The sequence below is a fragment of the Macrobrachium rosenbergii genome, chromosome 14, assembly GCF_040412425.1.
Source record: "Macrobrachium rosenbergii isolate ZJJX-2024 chromosome 14, ASM4041242v1, whole genome shotgun sequence".
NCBI lineage: Eukaryota > Metazoa > Arthropoda > Malacostraca > Decapoda > Palaemonidae > Macrobrachium > Macrobrachium rosenbergii.
This window is the reverse complement of record NC_089754.1, coordinates 26,103,178-26,123,280: the sequence shown is the minus strand read 5'-3', so window position 1 is coordinate 26,123,280 and position 20,103 is coordinate 26,103,178. Positions and strand designations below refer to the sequence as shown.

The 20,103-nt window shown below is 35.6% G+C and overlaps 2 protein-coding genes across 7 annotated transcripts in view; one reads left to right on the top strand and one right to left on the bottom strand.

The window, feature by feature from the left end:
* LOC136845820 (uncharacterized) overlaps positions 1-4,979 on the top strand; it is a 90,162-nt gene extending 85,183 nt beyond the window's left edge. For 2 of the 4 annotated variants that reach the window (XM_067116196.1, XM_067116198.1), the window contains 4 exons: positions 15-232; positions 1,578-1,767; positions 2,261-2,460; positions 4,624-4,979. In XM_067116196.1, the coding sequence (XP_066972297.1) occupies positions 15-232; positions 1,578-1,767; positions 2,261-2,395 (543 nt within the window). In that variant the 3' untranslated portion in view covers positions 2,396-2,460; positions 4,624-4,979. Of the gene's footprint in view, positions 1-14; positions 233-1,574; positions 1,768-2,260; positions 2,461-4,623 lie in introns of all 4 variants that reach the window. The other 2 variants (XM_067116195.1, XM_067116197.1) reach the window with 1 other exon arrangement.
* Positions 4,980-5,174: 195 nt separating this feature from the next.
* The window catches only part of LOC136845819 (5-hydroxytryptamine receptor 5B-like), a 157,789-nt gene continuing 142,860 nt past the window's right edge, over positions 5,175-20,103 (bottom strand). For 2 of the 3 annotated variants that reach the window (XM_067116192.1, XM_067116194.1), the window contains exons 3-6: positions 13,236-13,556; positions 12,698-12,919; positions 9,147-9,336; positions 5,176-7,369 (exon numbers count right to left, since the gene is read on the bottom strand). In XM_067116192.1, coding sequence (XP_066972293.1) covers positions 6,872-7,369; positions 9,147-9,336; positions 12,698-12,919; positions 13,236-13,556 — 1,231 coding nt within the window. In that variant the 3' untranslated portion in view covers positions 5,176-6,871. Of the gene's footprint in view, positions 7,370-9,146; positions 9,337-12,697; positions 12,920-13,235; positions 13,557-20,103 lie in introns of all 3 variants that reach the window. The other variant, XM_067116191.1, reaches the window with a different exon arrangement.

Below are 20,103 nucleotides of genomic sequence, written 5' to 3'. Positions count from 1 at the left end.
TGTATTTTTTAAAGTTTGCTCTTACCTCCAATACCTTCGGAGCAAGACTGGAAGTGTCTCTAGATGCCTTCGACCGACTGAGCACGCCATCGTCGCCCTGCGTCGATGCCAGAAGCATTCCAGGAGGTACAAGGCAGAGCTGCATACAACAGTGCTTGTCTCAGGCTGCTATTGACAAGATGGGATGTCGTCTGCCTTATGCCAATTGGTCCTCAGCTCCTTTGTGCTCCAGGTAGTTGAGATAGTTTTGTTTTTTTATTTTCTTTTAAGCTTTTTATCCATATCTAAAACTAACCCCTAATAAGAGTAAATGTGCCCAAATCACTTGTTATCTGTGAATGACTGTTTTGCTTCGAAATGTACATAAGAAGAGGGAAAAATCATTCGCTTTTGCTAACGTATCAGGGATTTTTTTACATTAAAATCCCGTTAGGTCCTTTATCAAATTACCGTTGATATCGTTGTATACTTTTTTCTACATTGTAACAACAGAAGTACGTTTAGATGTATTGCTCGTTGTGGTTTTGCTTGTGTTCAAGCACAAGCATGAATCACACTTTTATATACTGTATATATTTACAGCAGGCTGATAGAACGGACGATATGAAAATAATGAAGTCCGACGTCAAAGGAATGGTATTACTGTACATTGCAGGATAAGAAAGTAACTGAAAAAGTAAGGGATTGCTGATTTAAAAGAGTAAATGTTTGGTGTGATTATCTGATGGACGTTACAAGGCTCCCAGATTGCAGCACATTACAAGTGTGACCGAGAGTTTATTTACTTTGGGGTTGACCTGCTGAGGAGAAAAAGAATATTTCAAGTAAAGGTTAGGCCAGGGTTATAGACTTATTGAATTATGTGGCAGTTTTGTTAAGAGTGATGGAAAATTAACATAAAGGTAAAGACAAAGTTTCAGAGATACTTTTATGCTTGTTTTTAGTATTGTTATATCTTAAGGTAACATTTTATTATGTTAATTTTGACTTTATTTTCGGTTTTCACGCAACGGTGTGTTGTCTGCTGATAAAAGCAACGCATACCAGCTTCGTAAGTCATTTCAGTATTATTTCTGGCTTTTAGGCAAACTAAACAAGATTAAGAATGTAGAGGGTAGTGTTGTTTCAGGGTAAAGATTGAGATTCGGGTTATGAATACTTATGCAGTTATTAGAAAATTAAGTTGTTTTTACCAAGAGACAAAGGTTTTTGAATGGAACAAATACCCGAGTGTTCCAAGTAAGTACCAACAAATGGAAATGTGCGTCTTCTTCATTAAGGAAGTAAATTCAGCCCACTTCTATTTGATATGTCGGTTAACTCTGAAGAACATTCGATTAGCTTCCAGTCGAACAGCAATATGGCACCCCCATGACGATTCTGTAGTCATTAAAAAAATCACAAACTCCAAGTCTTACATACCATATTTTGATTTATTGTATTGTCATAAAAAATCGATAGTAGGATAGGGCCCATTCAAATTAAGGTGGCCCCTAGGCGCCCCAACAGATACAACCCTACCTAGCCACCGTTCTGATCAGTGTTTCTTTAATTAACCTATCACTCTTTGTCAGCAGGGAAGACTATGCTACATTCCCTAAATACTTCGCATCTCCTGGAGAGATTCTACAGGATCCTTTGGAAGCTAGAAGACGATGTGAAGAATCCTGTCCTGAGTCTTGCACTTTACTGCACTACTCAACCAGCCAGGGCAGCGCCAAGCTCACTGAAGTTAGTGTCGCATTCCAGAAGCCAATGTTCACTCAGGTAAGATGGAACCTTAGGGTCTTAAAAAACTCTAAGCAACTGTGTCTTGTATGAAGTTGATATTATTACTGTTGCTGAAAAGAACAAACGTTCTCAAGGAGCAGTCTACAAGCCATTTAATGAGATGATAGATCCAAGAGAATAGGATAGCAAGTAAATAAAAGTTAACAAATGAATTAATAAATATTTATAAACAAAAACTGAAATGCGAGTGAGATGCTTGACACTTTAGATTAGTAATGCAGCTCATTGTAGCTGACGAGTTCGTCACCAATAAACAATACTCCCAGAGAAACACAAGCACTCCTTCTTTAGATACAAATACACACACACACACATACTCACACACACACACACACACACACACACACACACACACATATATATATATATATATATATATATATATATCTATATATATATATATATATATATATATATATATATATATATATATATATTGTATATATAGTAACAACCTCTTTTTTTCCAGGTCTCCGAATCATGGCGATACAGCACCATCCAGCTGGTGTCCAACATTGGGTCACTGGCTTCTCTCTTTCTTGGCATCTCTCTGTACCAGATTTTGACCTGCTGTTTCAATTCAGGGGAAGAAGATGAGGAATAGGAAAGCAGTGCATAACATTAAAAACTAACCAAATATAGGAAGAGACCAGGCATCATATGTTCAGTGTAAGAGGACTTAAGTTTCGAAAGATTGTAAATTAACAGTTAGAAAAATGAAAGAGAAAATGAATGATGGTATAGTAGATACTAACAATTTAATTACCACAAATCTTTAGTTGTTACTGGTAAGATGGTTGAAATTCTAAACTGCTGCATATGGCATAACATATAACAATTCTAATCTAGCATGTGTCCAATTTTGCTCCTAACAGGTGATCTAATAACGTAAGATTAGACCTGGTATATTGTACTAATGTGATTTGTACGTCCACATCTTATTTAAGTTTCGAAAACTATACACAATCCTTGTTTAACTGAAAGGAGCAACAGGTTTATTTGTGCACCTAGTCTTTGCCTTATAATTTCTCATAACGTAACTTAAGCCTCATGTGGAATATCTGTTGGATACAGGGGTAATTGAAAACCCGTTTTCTCGTTAAGTCGAGATTATTTTTCTTAGATTTTGCCTTTTCTTGCTAAGTCAGAGTACGCGAGTAAATTAATGCTCATAATACTCGTGAGGACAAGGAAAGGCATCTTTTTCGTGAATCATATATCTGTTTTTCCTTTCCATGCAGTTACTTCTTTTTTGTTTCTAATTCATTCGTTTTATGTGCTGGTCAATTTAGGTATCTTTTCCAAAGGCTTGAATTCAAGACTTGGTTGCTTTATGTAACTTATGAAATCGTGGATGTGTATCGGAGTCTTCACACCATTTAGGGTAGGTTTTTATAGAGCTTATTAGGGATTCTGATTGGCACCTTAGTTAGGTATTGCCATGAATGTAAAACTCTCAATTCGAGCTCCTTATGTAACATTCTCTCTCTCTCTCTCTCTCTCTCTCTCTCTCTCTCTCTCTCTCTCTCTCTCTATATATATATATATATATATATATATATATATATATATATATATATATATATATATGTGTGTGTGTGTGTGTGTGTGTGTGTGTGTGTGTGTGTGTGTGTGTGTGTGTGTGTGTGTGCATCTTTTCTATTGCATCTTCTCATTTCATCAATTCTTATACCTCTGTCAGCAGTTATGTACTGATACACTCCTTCAAATTTTCCCATTCAGGAGTTTGTTGTTCTGTTGATAACAAAGAGTTTACCTTCATTGGAATGAGTATATGAAGATCAGTCACACACAGGCACATACAACTATCTCAATTCTGTCAGTCATAAAATGGTAAAATAATTTTTTTCGGTTAAAAACAGAAATTAGCAGTCAGTTTCAGTTACAAAGGAGAAACTAAAACACCATGTTTTATGCAAAGCAGTTTATTATACAAATAGAAAACTTTGGGATCAGCTTGAATAGAGATCATACAACGGTTGTAGGAAATACCAGGTAACATTAGAATAAACATTTGCACCTAAAAATAGACAACCATATCATTTAAGGTTGGAAGTTTCACGTGAGGAAGAAACATACCTTAACATTACAGTGTCACCGTGTTTGGTATTGGCTGTTTGTAACATAGGTAAGAATGTTGTTGCAAACTTTGTATTAACCAGTTCACATTCAGTATCCAGATGCTTCACGCAAAGTGACGGGCAAACGCTACAATATCTGCTTCTAAGATTATGAATGAACTTTAAAAGAAATTAGTAGAGAGTCATGCAATCTCTAATAAACTGATAGTGGATGAAGGGCTGCTTAATTAATTGCAGGATATGCATGTAAGAAATGCCGTCAAGATACAAATATTTACAAAAAATGATGTAGAAGAATGACTAACTTTGGTGTAAAAAGAAAACTAGACTATGCACACCAAAGGCATGTTGTAAGTGTCAGTTTTGTTTTTACCTGAAATCAGTACAGCATGTATGCATGAATTTACATCTCACTCCAGGAAATAGAATATGTGAAGATCTGGTGTCTTTGTAAAAGTTAGCATTCTTCATCAAAGGCACATAATTCTCATGAATCTTTTTCGTTCTTTAAAAAAGAAAGAAGAATTACAACCAAATGTTCCTTAATGATCAGAACAGATTTACACAACAACCTGCTAATAAAGGATAATTTCATGTAATTTTATGAAATGCTGATAAAAACAGGATGTAGCCACTTCTGTACTGAACAGAGCTGTAACATTTCTTGTACAGTACTTGATTGCACATTCATATAAAACAAAATAATTATGGAATTCCTGGTCTCCCACAGGCACAAGACAGGTATCTAATGCTTGTATTACGCATTCACAGCTACGAAAAGCTACTTGACGTAATGGAAGGCACTTGATGACACACTTGAGACAAGGAAAGAAGAAGAAGGCTGAGGGACTTGATGCAAGTGTCACATGTTTAAAAAAAGCAAAATATGTGATGCTTCTGTAAATTCTAAAGGAAAATAGAGTGGTATTTTTATCAAGGTGTATTCGAATGAAATGTAATGCTTGCCTAAAATCACCTATTAATAGTAGACATAGATGCTAGATTTTTGCTTTCTCAGAATGACTTTTTTTTTTGTGAGAGATTGAAATCGTTTGCCTACACCACCATTAGAGCATAAAGATCCAATAGCCTTTCCTTCCTTCCCTATTATCAGAACCCGAAGATATCCATAGTAACATATATAATATATATATATATATATATATATATATATATATATATATATATATATATATATATATATATATATATATATATATATATATATATATATATATATATATATATATATATATATATATATATATATATATATATATATATATATATATATATATATATATGGAAAAGGCCCTCAATAAATGGTTAATCTAAGACTCATAAGTGATCACATGATGAGGATACATAGGTGGGTTACCAGACACCAGCCGTTGATCACATAAATTATCCGACTTCAAGATACTTGAAATTGACTCGCAAATGTAGTGTACTATCAAAATGAAATGTACATTTGACTTATAAGCAACGTGGTGTCTGAGTAAAGAAGAGTTGAGTATCTGGCAAAATTACAAAGCGAGATTTCCAAACCGTTCTTGTAGAATCTTATTTTGTGATGCTTAGCCTGAGTTAGAGTAGATAATTCTTACATTATTAATAGCATACGTATGCTAACCTGAGTACTATTAAATGGATATTATGGCTATCTTAGAATTAAGACGTCAGTCTAGACAGGAACCTTCTGAACAGCAGACTCGTCACCATTTTGTGCTATTCTATAATTTGACCAATCAGTGATCTGGGATTGCAGTTGCTATATGGAGTTGTAAATTTAAAAACATCATCATAAAGTAAAATAAAATGGCCTGTACTTCCAGTGAAAAATGATTCTTATGGTGCGTTCCACTTGTTGAAATATCAAATCGAGAAGTAGTATACAATATATTACCTTAGTCTGAAACAAATCTTTTATCGCTAAAAATAAGTTTAGATATGAAAGAAGACATTTTAGCACCCTTAGTTTTTACAACACACCTTAATGATTAGCTTGCAGTTAACAAACATGGCATTCATAAATTATGTCATAACTTAATAATCATAATAATTTGAGCACGAGAAGAGACTGGTTTCCCATACCAATTTTACAGAAAGTCTTCAGTAACATGAACCTTTGTGGAAACCAAACATTAGATGAGATATCAGTTACCCTATGCAAAAGTGTTCATTAAGATACTCTAGTTTTTAATGTCATATGATGCATTTGTGAAAATCTTGCGCATTGTCATATATCACTAAATTGCTTACACATGTAATGACTTAAAAAAAACATACTGCAATTTTTGTAACATCGTGTACAAAAACAGTACTGACTCGGAATACCTTCAGCACGAGGTAGTTTGGAGCCTTAACTTTGGTTTCAGAACAGGTATGTCCCAGCAAGCAACAACTTCTCTAACAATTGGGATATCATCTGAGGCACTGTTTAGAAGTCTCGATTGGTCAGATGTACCATCCAAAAAACCGTATTGGTCTGCAGTACTATCCAATAGTCTGGACTGATCTGAGGTACTGTCCAGAAATAAGGATCCATTTTCTGCACCATTCACATATCTGGGCTGCTCAGAATTATCCAGAAGTCTGGACTGATCATCTGTGGTACAGTCTACATAACTTTCAGAAACACTACAAGTATCAGTTTTATCTTGAGACTGAATATCAGTTATGGCACTATCAATGTCTATTGTGTCACTGGAACTGGCTGCCGTAATTGTTAGTTCCACCACTGTACAAGAAAGGCTATCTCTTTGGTTATTACTTCCGGCCTGGGCGGTGCCAGTTCTTGAACTAGGAAATTCTCCTTTGACATGCTGCTCGCTAAGTGTCAAAGAACGGCTGGCTGTTGGCTGGTTCGATGTTGCACCGATGAATTTGGAGCTGAGCACCTTGGCGTTTGCCTGCCTTGATAATCTTTGCTTGATGCAAAGCCTGGAAACACTCGAGCCAGCAGCATGTGCATTCTGTCATGACAGTGGCTTTGAGACAACCATGCGTGGTAACATACACTCGCTCTCTGTTGCAGAGCACTCTGTTCCAGCTGAAGTGGTGGTGGAGTTGGATGTGGACGTGGCCGAGGAAGAGCTGGTGGAAGTGATGGAATCCCGCCACGGTTCCCATGCAAGTCCCTTAGCACGAAAAAGCTTGTTGAATATGACTGTGAGAGGAGACGGCCGCACGGCTCTCTGATCTCTGACCATTAGGTGATAAGGGTCTAATGGGGATTCAAAGTTTCCGTTAGGGACTGTTGGGGATGGAGGAATCATCTCTAGCTGCAAACGAGGTTGTGGACGTCTTCTGCTGGATCCTCCAGTGGTCTTCGTCCCACTCAGAGGCAGCCCAAGTAGGCGGCGCACCTCTCGCTGAATCCTTCGTGACCGGTACAAGTACAGATATGGTGATATGGCAGAGTTACTCAGTGCCAAAACCATCACGATACTTTGGCTGACATCAGGCATCCATACCTGTAGGACAAAAAACCACCAGTTATAAAAATACCATCAGCTGAACCCTGAAGAGTGCTTATATTGAAATAACGGGTAATTAAATCTAAATTTAATGTTATATACACTTTAAAATGTGTAAGACATCAAAAAGCAAAAGAGAATACGGTTAGTAATTAACTAAGATAATGATTTGATGAATGTTTATGTAGAAGAACAACGTTCACCTTATCATGGAAAAATGCTCGTTTATTCTCCGTTTTCACTGTGGGGATCTATGACAGATGAAGATAGTCTTAAAAGAAGAAAAACGCCACAGAAATATGGTAAAAAATTAATTTTAGCAAAAGCAATGAAATGAAATCATTAGAGAGAGAGAGAGAGAGAGAGAGAGAGAGAGAGAGAGAGAGACCCATAAGAAATTAAATCAATCTCTGTTCTCAACCATGATTCACGACAACGGAAATAACTTGTGACCTTTTACAGAACGGTTGTGTTAACAAGGAAGGAGAAAGTTATATTTGCAGTTAACACCTGATGCAATGTCAATTGACCTAGATTGCCCTGTTTGTTACAAAAAAAAAAAAAAAAAAAAAACGCGCCGGTACTGAATTCACTTATTGTAAAAAAGTCTACAGTCCATTAGAGCAGTTCAGAAACTCGTTGATCAGAGGTAGGTAGACTTCGTAATTTTGTGATTGCTTGTGTTCATTTTCTTCCTGAAAACTGCATACCACACATATACTGTATAATATATATATATATATATATATATATATATATATATATATATATATATATAATATATATATATATATATATATATATATATATATATATATATATATATATATATATATATATATATGCATATAATGTGTGTGTGTGACATCCCTGCTCCTGAATCCTAATCACATTCTCTAGCCGATCAAGTGAATAAAAAACGAATCCAAGATTTCCTTTTGAACGGAGTAAAAGCTAACCCACATCATAAATAAAACGAGAGGGTTAACCGTGGGATGCCCATAGTTTAATCAGCAGTCAGAGGACCCCAGGATATCCTTATTATACAGACTGGCCATCCTATGGACGGAAAGTCATACATCCATGAGCCGACAGGATTCTCCTTCCTTCCTTAACCCAAAGAAGGCCAAAGGATGATAGGGAGCTGGGTAGTGCCGGGGGAATGCCAGGCATGAAAGGATTATTTGTCACTCACGAAAGGGTCGTATCATGGTCATACCCATCGAACTGTTATTGGACAGCCCGCATGGACTCGCAGGAAAGAAGGAGGCGGGGGGAATAAAATTGTAACAATTGATTTATGGAAAGCGAATACCTGACACTAATTTGAAATGATGACTTATGATTACTCGAGTGTAATAAGAATTATTTGTTCCTTTCTTCATTCTTAAATACTGGCATTTTTAAAAGGTTATAACTAAATATTTCCGTATTTGGTGAAATGCGTTTCAGGTACTCATCAGTAGTCAGAGAAAAAAGTAACGGCAACACTCCGTAGAAATTGCTATATATTTACACAAATGTGACATCTATTTTTTTAAAAATTCAACTCCATTTTCTATTTAACACAAACGTTTACGCTACTAAATACCTTGGGTGATCTAATGTTTGAATGACCCGTGCAAACGTGAGGTTCAGGATAATGATTATGAAGATGATGTTGATAGTGATGGTTATTTTAAGCATATGGGAGAGAAATAAATGGGAAAAATCTTATATAATCCAAAGAATTAAAGCCCAAACACCTAGTAAATTTACTTGAGTTTTAGCTCACCTTAATCAGTGGCGTGTGGAACAGAGCAACAGCGTAATAGGGCAGCCAACAGATGAAGAACAGAACGATAACTACGACCGAGATCTTGGCCGCTCTGGATTCTTCCTTATGAAGGAACAGCGAGGCGTTGCTTATCCTGTGGCGTAAGTTGGTTACGATCTGTGAAGAGGTCGATCTCGTTGATGGTGTCCTGGAAGAAAGAGAGAAAAACTGTCAGTTTCCTTCAGGAGTGTGAGTCACATTAATATATATATATATATATATATATATATATATATATATATATATATATATTTATATATATATATATATATATATATATATATATACATATATATATATATATATATATATATATATTTATATATATATATATATATATATATATATATATATATATATATAATATATATATATATATATATATATATATATATATATATATATATATATATATATATATATATATATATATATATAGTCCATTATGTCTAAAAAACGCACGCTTTCGACCACAGATAGATTCATAGATCTTTTGAGTCCATTACTCTAGAACACGCTCTGCGCAGCTAACAACGAAATTTAGGTTACAGCAAAAATACGTTTTAATCCAAAGCGTTTTTCATGTGAACGACTGCTCATCGTATTGCAGGGGCATTATGAAGAATTTCTGTCATCGAGAATAATGATATACGCCACATGGTGAACTAGCTAATATATTCTCCATGTTTCAGGAGAGCCGTTATAAAGAGTTTCCATTGGTGGATTTGTTGCTGCGAACGTCAGGCCAGCTAATCAGCGGTTTTGTTATTGTCGCGTGGAAGATAGGTTAAGCAGTGCTCGAAACGTTCCGTAAATGTTCAATTTTATCGCTATTAACGGTGGTGCTATTAATTATCAAGTGATAATATTACAGCTATAATGAGGTTAGAAAACGTAGATTCTATGGTATTACACGATGTGGCCTCGGATACTGGGAAAAGGGAAATATCTCTTTAGTGTGTTGGTGGTTCCCACTCACTAGCCTAGGCTGTGCATTAGACGATGGTAATACTGATGCTTTTGAGCCTTCTCTTGGCGATAGTATTATTTTTGAGCAAGGCATAAGCAAGTGAGGGTAAATAGGGAAGCATTGATATTAAAGAGAAGGAAAAGGTAAAAGGCAGACTAGGCGTGTCGAGAGAGAAAAAGATTTTTCATGCGATTATAGAGACGGCGACACTTCAGACGACGAGTCTTTGCAACCTTGTGATTGTGATTTGTGCCACCCCAACAATTTTGAGGCAGTTGCCAATGCCAGTGCCACCTCTAGCAGTAGCAGTGGTTCCCAAACTGTGGAACCTTCTTTTGATGAGACTGAACATTCCATATAATAGGAAAAGGAGGAAAAATAGTTAGTAGCTTAAACGAGAGTCATGGGTTGCAAATGTTGCTAAAAGGCAAAAAGCCTTGAATCGTCCTACCGAAGCTTTGTTATGAAGTGAGGTACCAAGCAAAGAAGGTCTGTCGTTGCAACTACAAGAACGAGTGATTTTCAAAGTGGGGGATGAGGCATACTGGTCAGTGGGGAAGTACAACTTGCAGACGGCACGCGTCTAATGAAATACCCACAGGTACCCATCAAGATTCTTGGAAGAAATGAAAGGTCGAAGAAAGCGAGGAGAAATATGGGCATTGAACTACTCTGTTACTTTCAAGAGCGAGGAAATAACTATCTGCAAGTTTGCTTTCCAATGCATTCATGCAATAACTGCCATGAGAGTTTGTTGGGCACATACCCAAACACCAGGAAAATAAAAGGGGCTGTTGTAATATCCATGAAAACATACAACTTCCGCCATTTTGTTCCAGCCACACCTCGAATCGCCAATATTTGGAGACTCAGCATCAGGGCACTGTACGGTAAATACCTTGATTGGCCGGTCTCTCTCTTCCCCCCTCCCCCCAACCTCACCCTCCTTCCATGTTGATGGAACCTACTTGTGCATGGATTAATACAACGGACAGCGCTACAAAGATAAGCAAGACAAGAACTTCTCATATTTTGGTGAGTACAACAATTTTTTTGCCATTTCTTTCATGCCTTGTCATCCATCATGGGTATTTTTATAAATTATTCATCACTGATTTCGTAATTATTCATTATTGACAAGTTTTTAGCATTACTGTTAACATACTTCATGCTCATTGATGTTTATTAGAAATGTTGCAGTATTTTATTTTCTTGCATTAAGCACCATTATTTTCATCATTATTGTTCACAGGCATATTAGCATTAATATCTACATACTCAGTGTTTGTTAATATTTATGAAGTATGTGCGTCAGCAGTTAATTTTTTGTTATATTTTAGAATTATTTTTTTGCATTGATCACCATTACCGTCATCATTAATCTTTATTCATAGATTTGTTTTGATTATTATTAACATACTCTATGTTTATTAATGTTTATTAACTAAGTCCGACAATAATCATTTTATTGTAATTTTTAAACATTTGTTTGGAATTGAACTTTGTTTTGCATTATGTTCATCATCAATCATTATCATTAACACACTCCATGCTTATTAATGTTTATTAAGTGAGTGCGGAAATAATTAATTTTTAGGAATTTTTTGAAATTTGTTTTGCATTACATTCATCATTAATCACTATCAATATCATACTCCATGTTTATTAATGTTTATAAGTGCAACGATAATTAATTTTTTGTAATTTTTTGAAAATTTTTTGCATTATATTCATCATTAATCACTATTCTCAGGCTTGTTAGGGTTGTTATTAGCATACTGCATGTTTGTTAATGTTTATTAACTACGTGCGACTATAATTATTTCATTTGAATATTTTGCAATTTATATGCATTAATCACCATTATCATCATTAATAATTTTTCACATGGTTATAAGATTATTTTATATACTTCATGACATGTTTATTAACATTTATTGAATGTTTTAACTCTGTGTGATAGTGTTTTTGGAAATTTCTGGAAATATTTTTTGAAAAAATTCGAAAAAATTGTAAAACAACATATAACATGAGGTAACATGGAAAACAATGTTCTGGGGATTTGGTGTCACAAAATACATCAAGCACATTTTAGTTCATAAATGGGACGGGGGAGGGGGGTTGAAGCAAAAAGAAAAAGCCATACCACACATTTTAAAAAGTATCTCAAAAACTAATATATACGTTTTTCAAAAAATTGTTACATAGGCATAAGTTAAAAAGAATTAGCTTCAGTAAAAAACAAATGTACGGTCATAGCGCAATTGGTAAGGCAATTAAAAACACAATTATTATTTCCATTTTAAAGTTTGTTTTTTCGGTCGCGTTTTACTCAGGTTTTAAGAAATGGCGCACGGCATATTACTCGAATGATGGACTCTTGTTATGAATGTATTTAATGCAGTTGATGTCGGGCACTGATCGAATGTTGCCGTGACGTTAAGGAATGAAGAAAAATCATGTGCTAAGTCTCATTCTCTTTCTTTATATAAAAGGGTATATAACAGCATTAGCTCCTACCAAAAAATATAAAACTTACCTAGATGGTGCTCTGGAAGGCGCAACAGCATCCAAAGTCGCGCCACAGAGAGAATTCCTTCTCGTCCTCTCGCTGTTCTTGTGAGCTGCGTGGTAGATCTTGACGTAGAACCAGATCAGAGCATGCATCGGGATCACAAAAGACAGGACCATGTTGAACACTACGAAGTATGATCTGTATGTCCATGCCTCACCGCTGGCGGAGAAGCCCTTGCATACGTTCCTGGAGGAGAAGCAGAATTAAAATTCTCAGCATTTGGAGTATAGATGATTGGGCTTTTCGATGTATAAGAAAAATGGCAGTGATAAATAGAAAACGAGCTGTACCATTTCACAGGTATGGCAATGGTTTACACTGTACCTGAGTATACTAAAAAGATATCAGTCATTTCTCCACTAAGAAAAAAGCTTGAAGTGAAAGATGGATAAGCTAGACTAATACATGTGCAACGAATTTAAAAAGTCATAGCCGCTCAAAGACATAAATAAAATGGCGTGAAAGTGCAAGAAGTAAGATGCCGCTTGAACACTATACATACCACGTCCTCCCAGAGAGGTCCTCCATGGCGGCAGCCGTGGCAATGAGCGCTGGAATGCCCCAGCCGAGGGCGATCATGGCGACGCTCATCAGCCGAGTGATCCTCATGTGGTAATGGAGAGGATCGGTGATGGCACAGAAACGATCGAAGGCGATCAGGACAGTGGCGAACACCGACGCTGAGGCTACGAGTTCGGACACGGCGTCCAGCCCTCGGCACAAGGCCTCTGATTTCCATCCCGTCAGGAAAGAGTCCGTCACGACCAGAGGCAGTAACAACCAGGACGCCAGCAAGTTACAGACTGTCAGGCTGACGATGAATCTGCAGGAGAGAAAATCAAGATTTAATTTATTATATTGCCCGGTCTCGGATGCTTATTTATAACAGATAAAACGATATTTTATGAAGATTTCAAGCTTGCAGTAATAAGGGCTACAACTTTACAAAAACAGAATTATAATACAGCTGGGATTTTCATATTATGTTATGAGGATAAAATTGAACAAATGCAAGATTATACATATATATATATATATATATATATATATATATATATATATATATATATATATATATATATATATATACATATATATATATATACATATGTATGTACATATATGTATATATATATATGTGTATATATATATATATATATATATATATATATATATATATATATATATATATATATATATATATATATATATATATATATATATATATATATATATATATGTATACACACACGCGTATGTATGTGAGTATAAAGACACGTTCATAAGAAAAAATCTACTGAAGGATAAAGATTATGATTGAATATGACACAGTTAACCCCAGGCTTAATACGACCGAAATCCAATATGTCATTGAAAGAGAATTTTCAGGCCATTATAGAGAAATATGGAGGGTCAAAGACAGAATCGTAGAAAAAGATAAATATAACTATATAAAAAACTGAAATGGAAACAAAATACAGTTAAAAGAGAAATAAAAAAAATGTACGGTACAAAAGATAAAAAAAGATAAGTAAATAAATAGATAAATGAATACAAAAGTGAAATTATCGAAAAACCAAAGTGTTTCTCCCAACGTTTCTATTCTTTTTCTCAGCAGATTACACGCTAATTCGAGATGGTCATGCCTTAACACCCTGGCCAAAAGCACTTTACCTGCAGATTCCACTCCTTGCCCACCTGCAGATACACACACCTGAATACCTCTGAATGCCCACGACTGGCTGGTGGAGCATCACTTGAAATTATAGACTCGCGTTTTTGTAGGAATGGTAATTTATAGTGTTGTTGGCCTCCGTGGCAAAAGGGGCTTAAAAAATGTCAGAAGGAATAATGCTTTGTGGAATGATTCTTTGTGGACCTTCAGTTCCGAAACACCAGAATTGGTTGGATAAGAAGCCACACTAGACCTATAGACGTTTCATTAGAAAAGACACAGTTCAGTTCAATACCATAAGAAAAGTAATGTGCACATGGCTTGTACACGGTTCTTGTATGAAATCACATGCTTGGAAAAACATCACGTTTGATCACACACCTTGAACAAAGCAAGGGTAAGAAAACAGAGGCATTTTTACCAGGCATTTATTAGCAATGAGTGGCATACATATTGACAGCAATTTAAAAACACGTTATTGCATTGGGGATGCGCTAAAATAAGTAACGTTTATTCAATAGCTTCTTTGTTGAGAAAACTTTTTGAAATACGAACCTTAATGTAATGGTAAACAAACCATGTAATGTCAGTTAAGAATAGACTTAAATTTATATATATATTCTATTACGTTAAACAATGACGGTATTCAACAGGAATATGATTTTTCATGTAGTATTTTTCGTATCCAAAATCGTGACTTATTTTTTTAAATAGATTTTTCTGCGATTTCTTCCTGCATTTAAAAACGCATTTATATGATATTATTTTTAAAAAATTACTTGAAAATAAAGTGAGATTACTGTTATCTGACAGAATTTGCCCGTCAACTGAAAATTAGTGTATTTGAACATGCAGAATTACTTAAGGATATTGCATATCGCTACATTAACCGTATCTGCGTCGAAACCTATTTGTCACTCACTTCAAAATATATTATCAAATACGTTAATAGTTAAGTAGAAGCATCAGGTGTAAATAATGCGTTCGTGATCAGTATATGACAGTTTAGACAAACACACAACAATATATATATATATATATATATATATATATATATATATATATATATATATATATATATATATATATATATATATATACACATATATATACTTACATACTGTGTATAAATGTATTGTGTGTGTGTGTGCATTTTGCGCATCAAACATCGTCATTCAGACATATTAGACATTCACTTATATGTATGTATGCAACATAAAAAACCAAGCCACGTAGCAGAGATGCAACTTGATGAATGGAGACAAGGTAAATGGACAAAGGTGTGGCGTATGCAAATGCGGGAAAATCCTGTACGCTTGGTTAGGCCGACGAATGAATGGGCATGAGATGTCCATTCATTATGAGCAGGGTGTGTGTATGAGAGAGAGAGAGAGAGAGAGAGAGAGAGAGAGAGAGAGAGAGAGAGAGAGAGAGAGAGAGAGAGAAATAACTATTTTGGTTTCCTCTTAGTTTGTTTTACCCTCTGTTATTTCAACTATTTTGAAATCCTCCTATGGAATATTATCCGTTTCTTTCTGTTCACTCCCATTTTCCTGGCTGAGTCAGTCACTTTTCTTTCTCTCATACTCTCTCGCTTAAGCCTCATAGTGGCAGTACAAATGCTAGTGGTCGACTCACAACCAAGTAGACCACGTTCGATCCCTGGACGTGTGTTTTTCAAATCACAGCGTGAGTCACATCGACCAGTCTGTGGATTAAGGGCCTGGCTATTTGGCGTCTGTTGAGAGAGAGAGAGAGAGAGAGAGAGAGAGAGAGAGAGAGAGAGAGAGAACAGATACGAGCGATCAGCAGTTCGACAAAATGCAACAAACAACAAACAAAACAAGAGGGCTTCATCGGCAACAAAGGGATGAAAACCATTCATCATTCGGTATCCTCCTCTCTCTCTCTCTCTCTCTCTCTCTCTCTCTCTCTCTCTCTCTCTCTCTCTCTGTAGTTAAGGTGCACTTCCCCCACAGGTATTAAATCAGCTCTTACGAAAGCCGGGTATGAGACTGAATTTGTTAAGATCTAACTCACTGTATTTTGTGATGGAAATTTCTGAGGGACAGTGAATCTCCGGGGATTTTGGCTTGGAGCAGTATATATATAACATTGATCTAGCCCTTCTATATTTGGAAAAAGTATGACACCTTCTTTGTTGGTTTCCTTGATAGCGAGTACGTGAAGGGTTTAGAATTACAGAGCAGAAATAAAAAAAAATCCCCAGATTCAGTAAGTGAACGTAATTCTATTATCTGTACCAGAATACATTCCTGCTCGTAAATGAAAAGTTAACAATAAAATCTGTTAAAAGAGACCTGAATCCACTTGAAAGACACCAATAATTCCCCAAAAACATGTATTAAAAAACGGCTTGAGGGTTTGGAATGAGTAACATTAAAATTTAAAAGTTGAGTTCGTACCGTACGGGTGCAGGTAGACTGGGACTAATCAACGAATCTGTACCTGGCGTTACACTTCCAAAATAACAATGAATTGCGTCTCTCTCACTACGATTCTGTTTCTTCATTTCGTTGGCGAGAATAGCCAGGGCCACGTTTCATAACGACAGGAAGTACGTTTTCGCCACGAACCCGGAGTGAAGTTCTAAATAGAATCACATATGGTATATATAACTCTCACGTGCTTTTTAATACGGATCGAAGAGTAACTATATATGTATATATAAATATAATATATATGTATACATATATATATATATATATATATATATATATATATATATATATATATATATATATATATATATATTGGTATGAGAAACGGAAAATAATAATTCGGTTGCCAAACCTCTTTCATCTATCATGCCATTGCTGCAATAAGTAACATGGAGGCAGGTTTGGTCTCAGACGGGAATTCCAGAAACGCACCCCAACCCTACCACCATCCCTCCCTCTCACCCTCCCTCCCTCCATCCCTCCCTCCTTCCCTGTATAACTGGGTGATAATCCTTTTGACAGTATGCTTGTCAGGAAACAAACCAAGTTATAACTCTAGACATAGGGTAGACTCTTTGAAGATGTCTGACCTGCCACCGTTGCCCAAGCTACAGACGAGGTACATTTTGGTGGCTTCCTATAATGATGATGGTACTGATTAGTAATAATGATACCATCTTTTCAGAATAGTTTGTGTAGATTCGTAAATACAGTTAGGCCACAAAGCTATCAAGCTTACGCGACGTGCACTAAATAAGAGGGTTACCTTAGACGATCAGGAAGATTTGATCACCCCAAGGGCTTTGCCATACTGTAATGTAGAATAGAAGTTATCCTTATGACTGAAATGCAATAGTGATGTATTAGCTCTTTCATGCCAGCTTCATATGTATTGGTATAGATTGTGCTTGTTTATTTTTTGTGCACGTGCCTTTGCAAAAACCATTCACTTTCTGCTCATTTGTTTTTCTAAAACAAAGTGAAACCAGAGCGTCCAACCTTCACGCATACTTTCTAATGTCTTCGTACCCATATTTACTATCGTAAGGCAATGACACCTATACATTACCAGTTGAACCACCCCTGTAAGTGTATAGAGTAAGAGTCACCTTGTTTGAGCAGACACTTAGCCATCAATTTCCTCTCATTTCCTTATTTGTATAAAGATGGTTAAAATTAAATGGAATATATCTGAGCGCTGTGTCGCAAGTGGCAAAAGCCGAATTTAGAAATGTCTGTGGAAGTATAACAAAGAATGGTAAGAAGAAGAAAAAGAAGAAGAACAGTGTTCACTTGAAGGGGCTTTCATCATAGTCGAATTAAATCCCACACGCATACAAGGTGCAAGACATATTTAGAAAACAGCATGAAATATTTAGACCAGCCGAAAAAAAAAAACCACGCTCAAAAGGCAACACTCGATGAGACTAATGTTTTATTTCGTTTCCCAAACTGGTGTCAAAATGCTCCCTCCTGTTATCAAAAGACATCCGGACAGGCGACATGGACATGACTTGCTGAAGACCAGGTTCCTTGATAGTGAACAGAGACCTTATTCTCTCTCTCTCTCTCTCTCTCTCTCTCTCTCTCGTGGAGAGCGGACTGGTAAACAGAAGGGCAGATAGTGAATTGAGTTATTTATTATAGGGCTTGGATAAAGAACAGTTGTAACTTTGCTGAGTAAGGGCAGCGAGTGATCTATATTTTGATATATATATATATATATATATATATATATATATATATATATATATATATATATATATATATATATATATAAATTATATATACAAAATTTATATACAAAATTGCAATTTATTATATGCAAAACCGTACAGCCTTCACATTAAGATATACTGTAGTTGAAGAAATAGATACATTATCTCTTTTTTTTCAAAAGCTGCCTGTCCATATGTCAGCAATGATACATGATAATACCCGTATTTATAAAGCAAACCGAATTCGAAATAGATCGTGCCCGATCCGTATACCAACGGGTGCCCGGAAGCCTTAGACAAATAACTCGGAAAGAACAGAGAACTGAGGACCTTGACATAAGCCACAAAAAAACTTGGAGTAAAGTTCAACGGCCATTGCAAATATCAGAGAGGAAAAGGAAGAAGAAAGGGACTCGGCAAAATGGAAAAGAAAACTCAATTCAAGTTCGGTGTCAGCGCAAACAGCCATATTTGGAGGCGGCCGAAGGAAAAACAAGCTTTCCAGGGTGAAGAATTCGTGCGTGCAGAAGCAGCAGCAACAACAAAAACGGAACAAGCAGAAACAACAGCTAAGACAATAAATATTAGAGTGGCAATAAAGAAGCAGCCCCAACAGAGGAAGTAAATGCAAGCCACGAAGTCATCTGAATCGCTGTGCTCTTACTAATTTCTGTAACACCGAGTAGTTTTCTGTGGGAAGCTAAATACTCTTTTGCTTCATCTTGCTGTTTAAATTAAATACAAAAATTAAAAGTCTTTAAAAATCCACAAAAAAGAACGCAGTGATTTACCACAGTATATATATATATATATATATATACATATATATATATACGAGTATATATATATATATATATATATATATATATATATATATATATATATATATATATGTATATATATATATATATATATATATAAATATATATTTATATATAAATAATATAAATATAAATTATATAATATAAATGTATATATATATATATATATATATATGTGTGTGTGTATAAATATAAAGTAACGACGTGTTTGTTTTAAAATCGGGTAGACTGGCAATCGATCCCGGTCAAGGAAAGAATAATATGGAGACGCTTTCTTAAAAATTAACTTCTCTCTATTGATTTAAGCATTTATGTATGTTCCCTGTTGTTAGTCGACAGTTAAAGGTCAGAACTAATGTGTGGAGAGAGAGAGAGAGAGAGAGAGAGAGAGAGAGAGAGAGAGAGAGAGAGAGATGTAAGTGATCAGTATTCAGTCAAAATGCAAACCATCTTATTATAATTATGAATGCGATAACCTCGACGAGGTATTCTCCACTAACAGGCATGAATCCAGTTGTGAGATATCCACCCTTTCCTCTCTCTCTCTCTCTCTCTCTCTCTCTCTCTCTCTCTCTCTCTCTTCTCGATTTTGGCCTTGGAGAAACCTCCTAAATCAAGACTTCCAAACGGGTATATAATTTTGTCTCGTCGCTTCCTGAATAATAACTGCGATTTCCCAGACGACTTCCTCCCT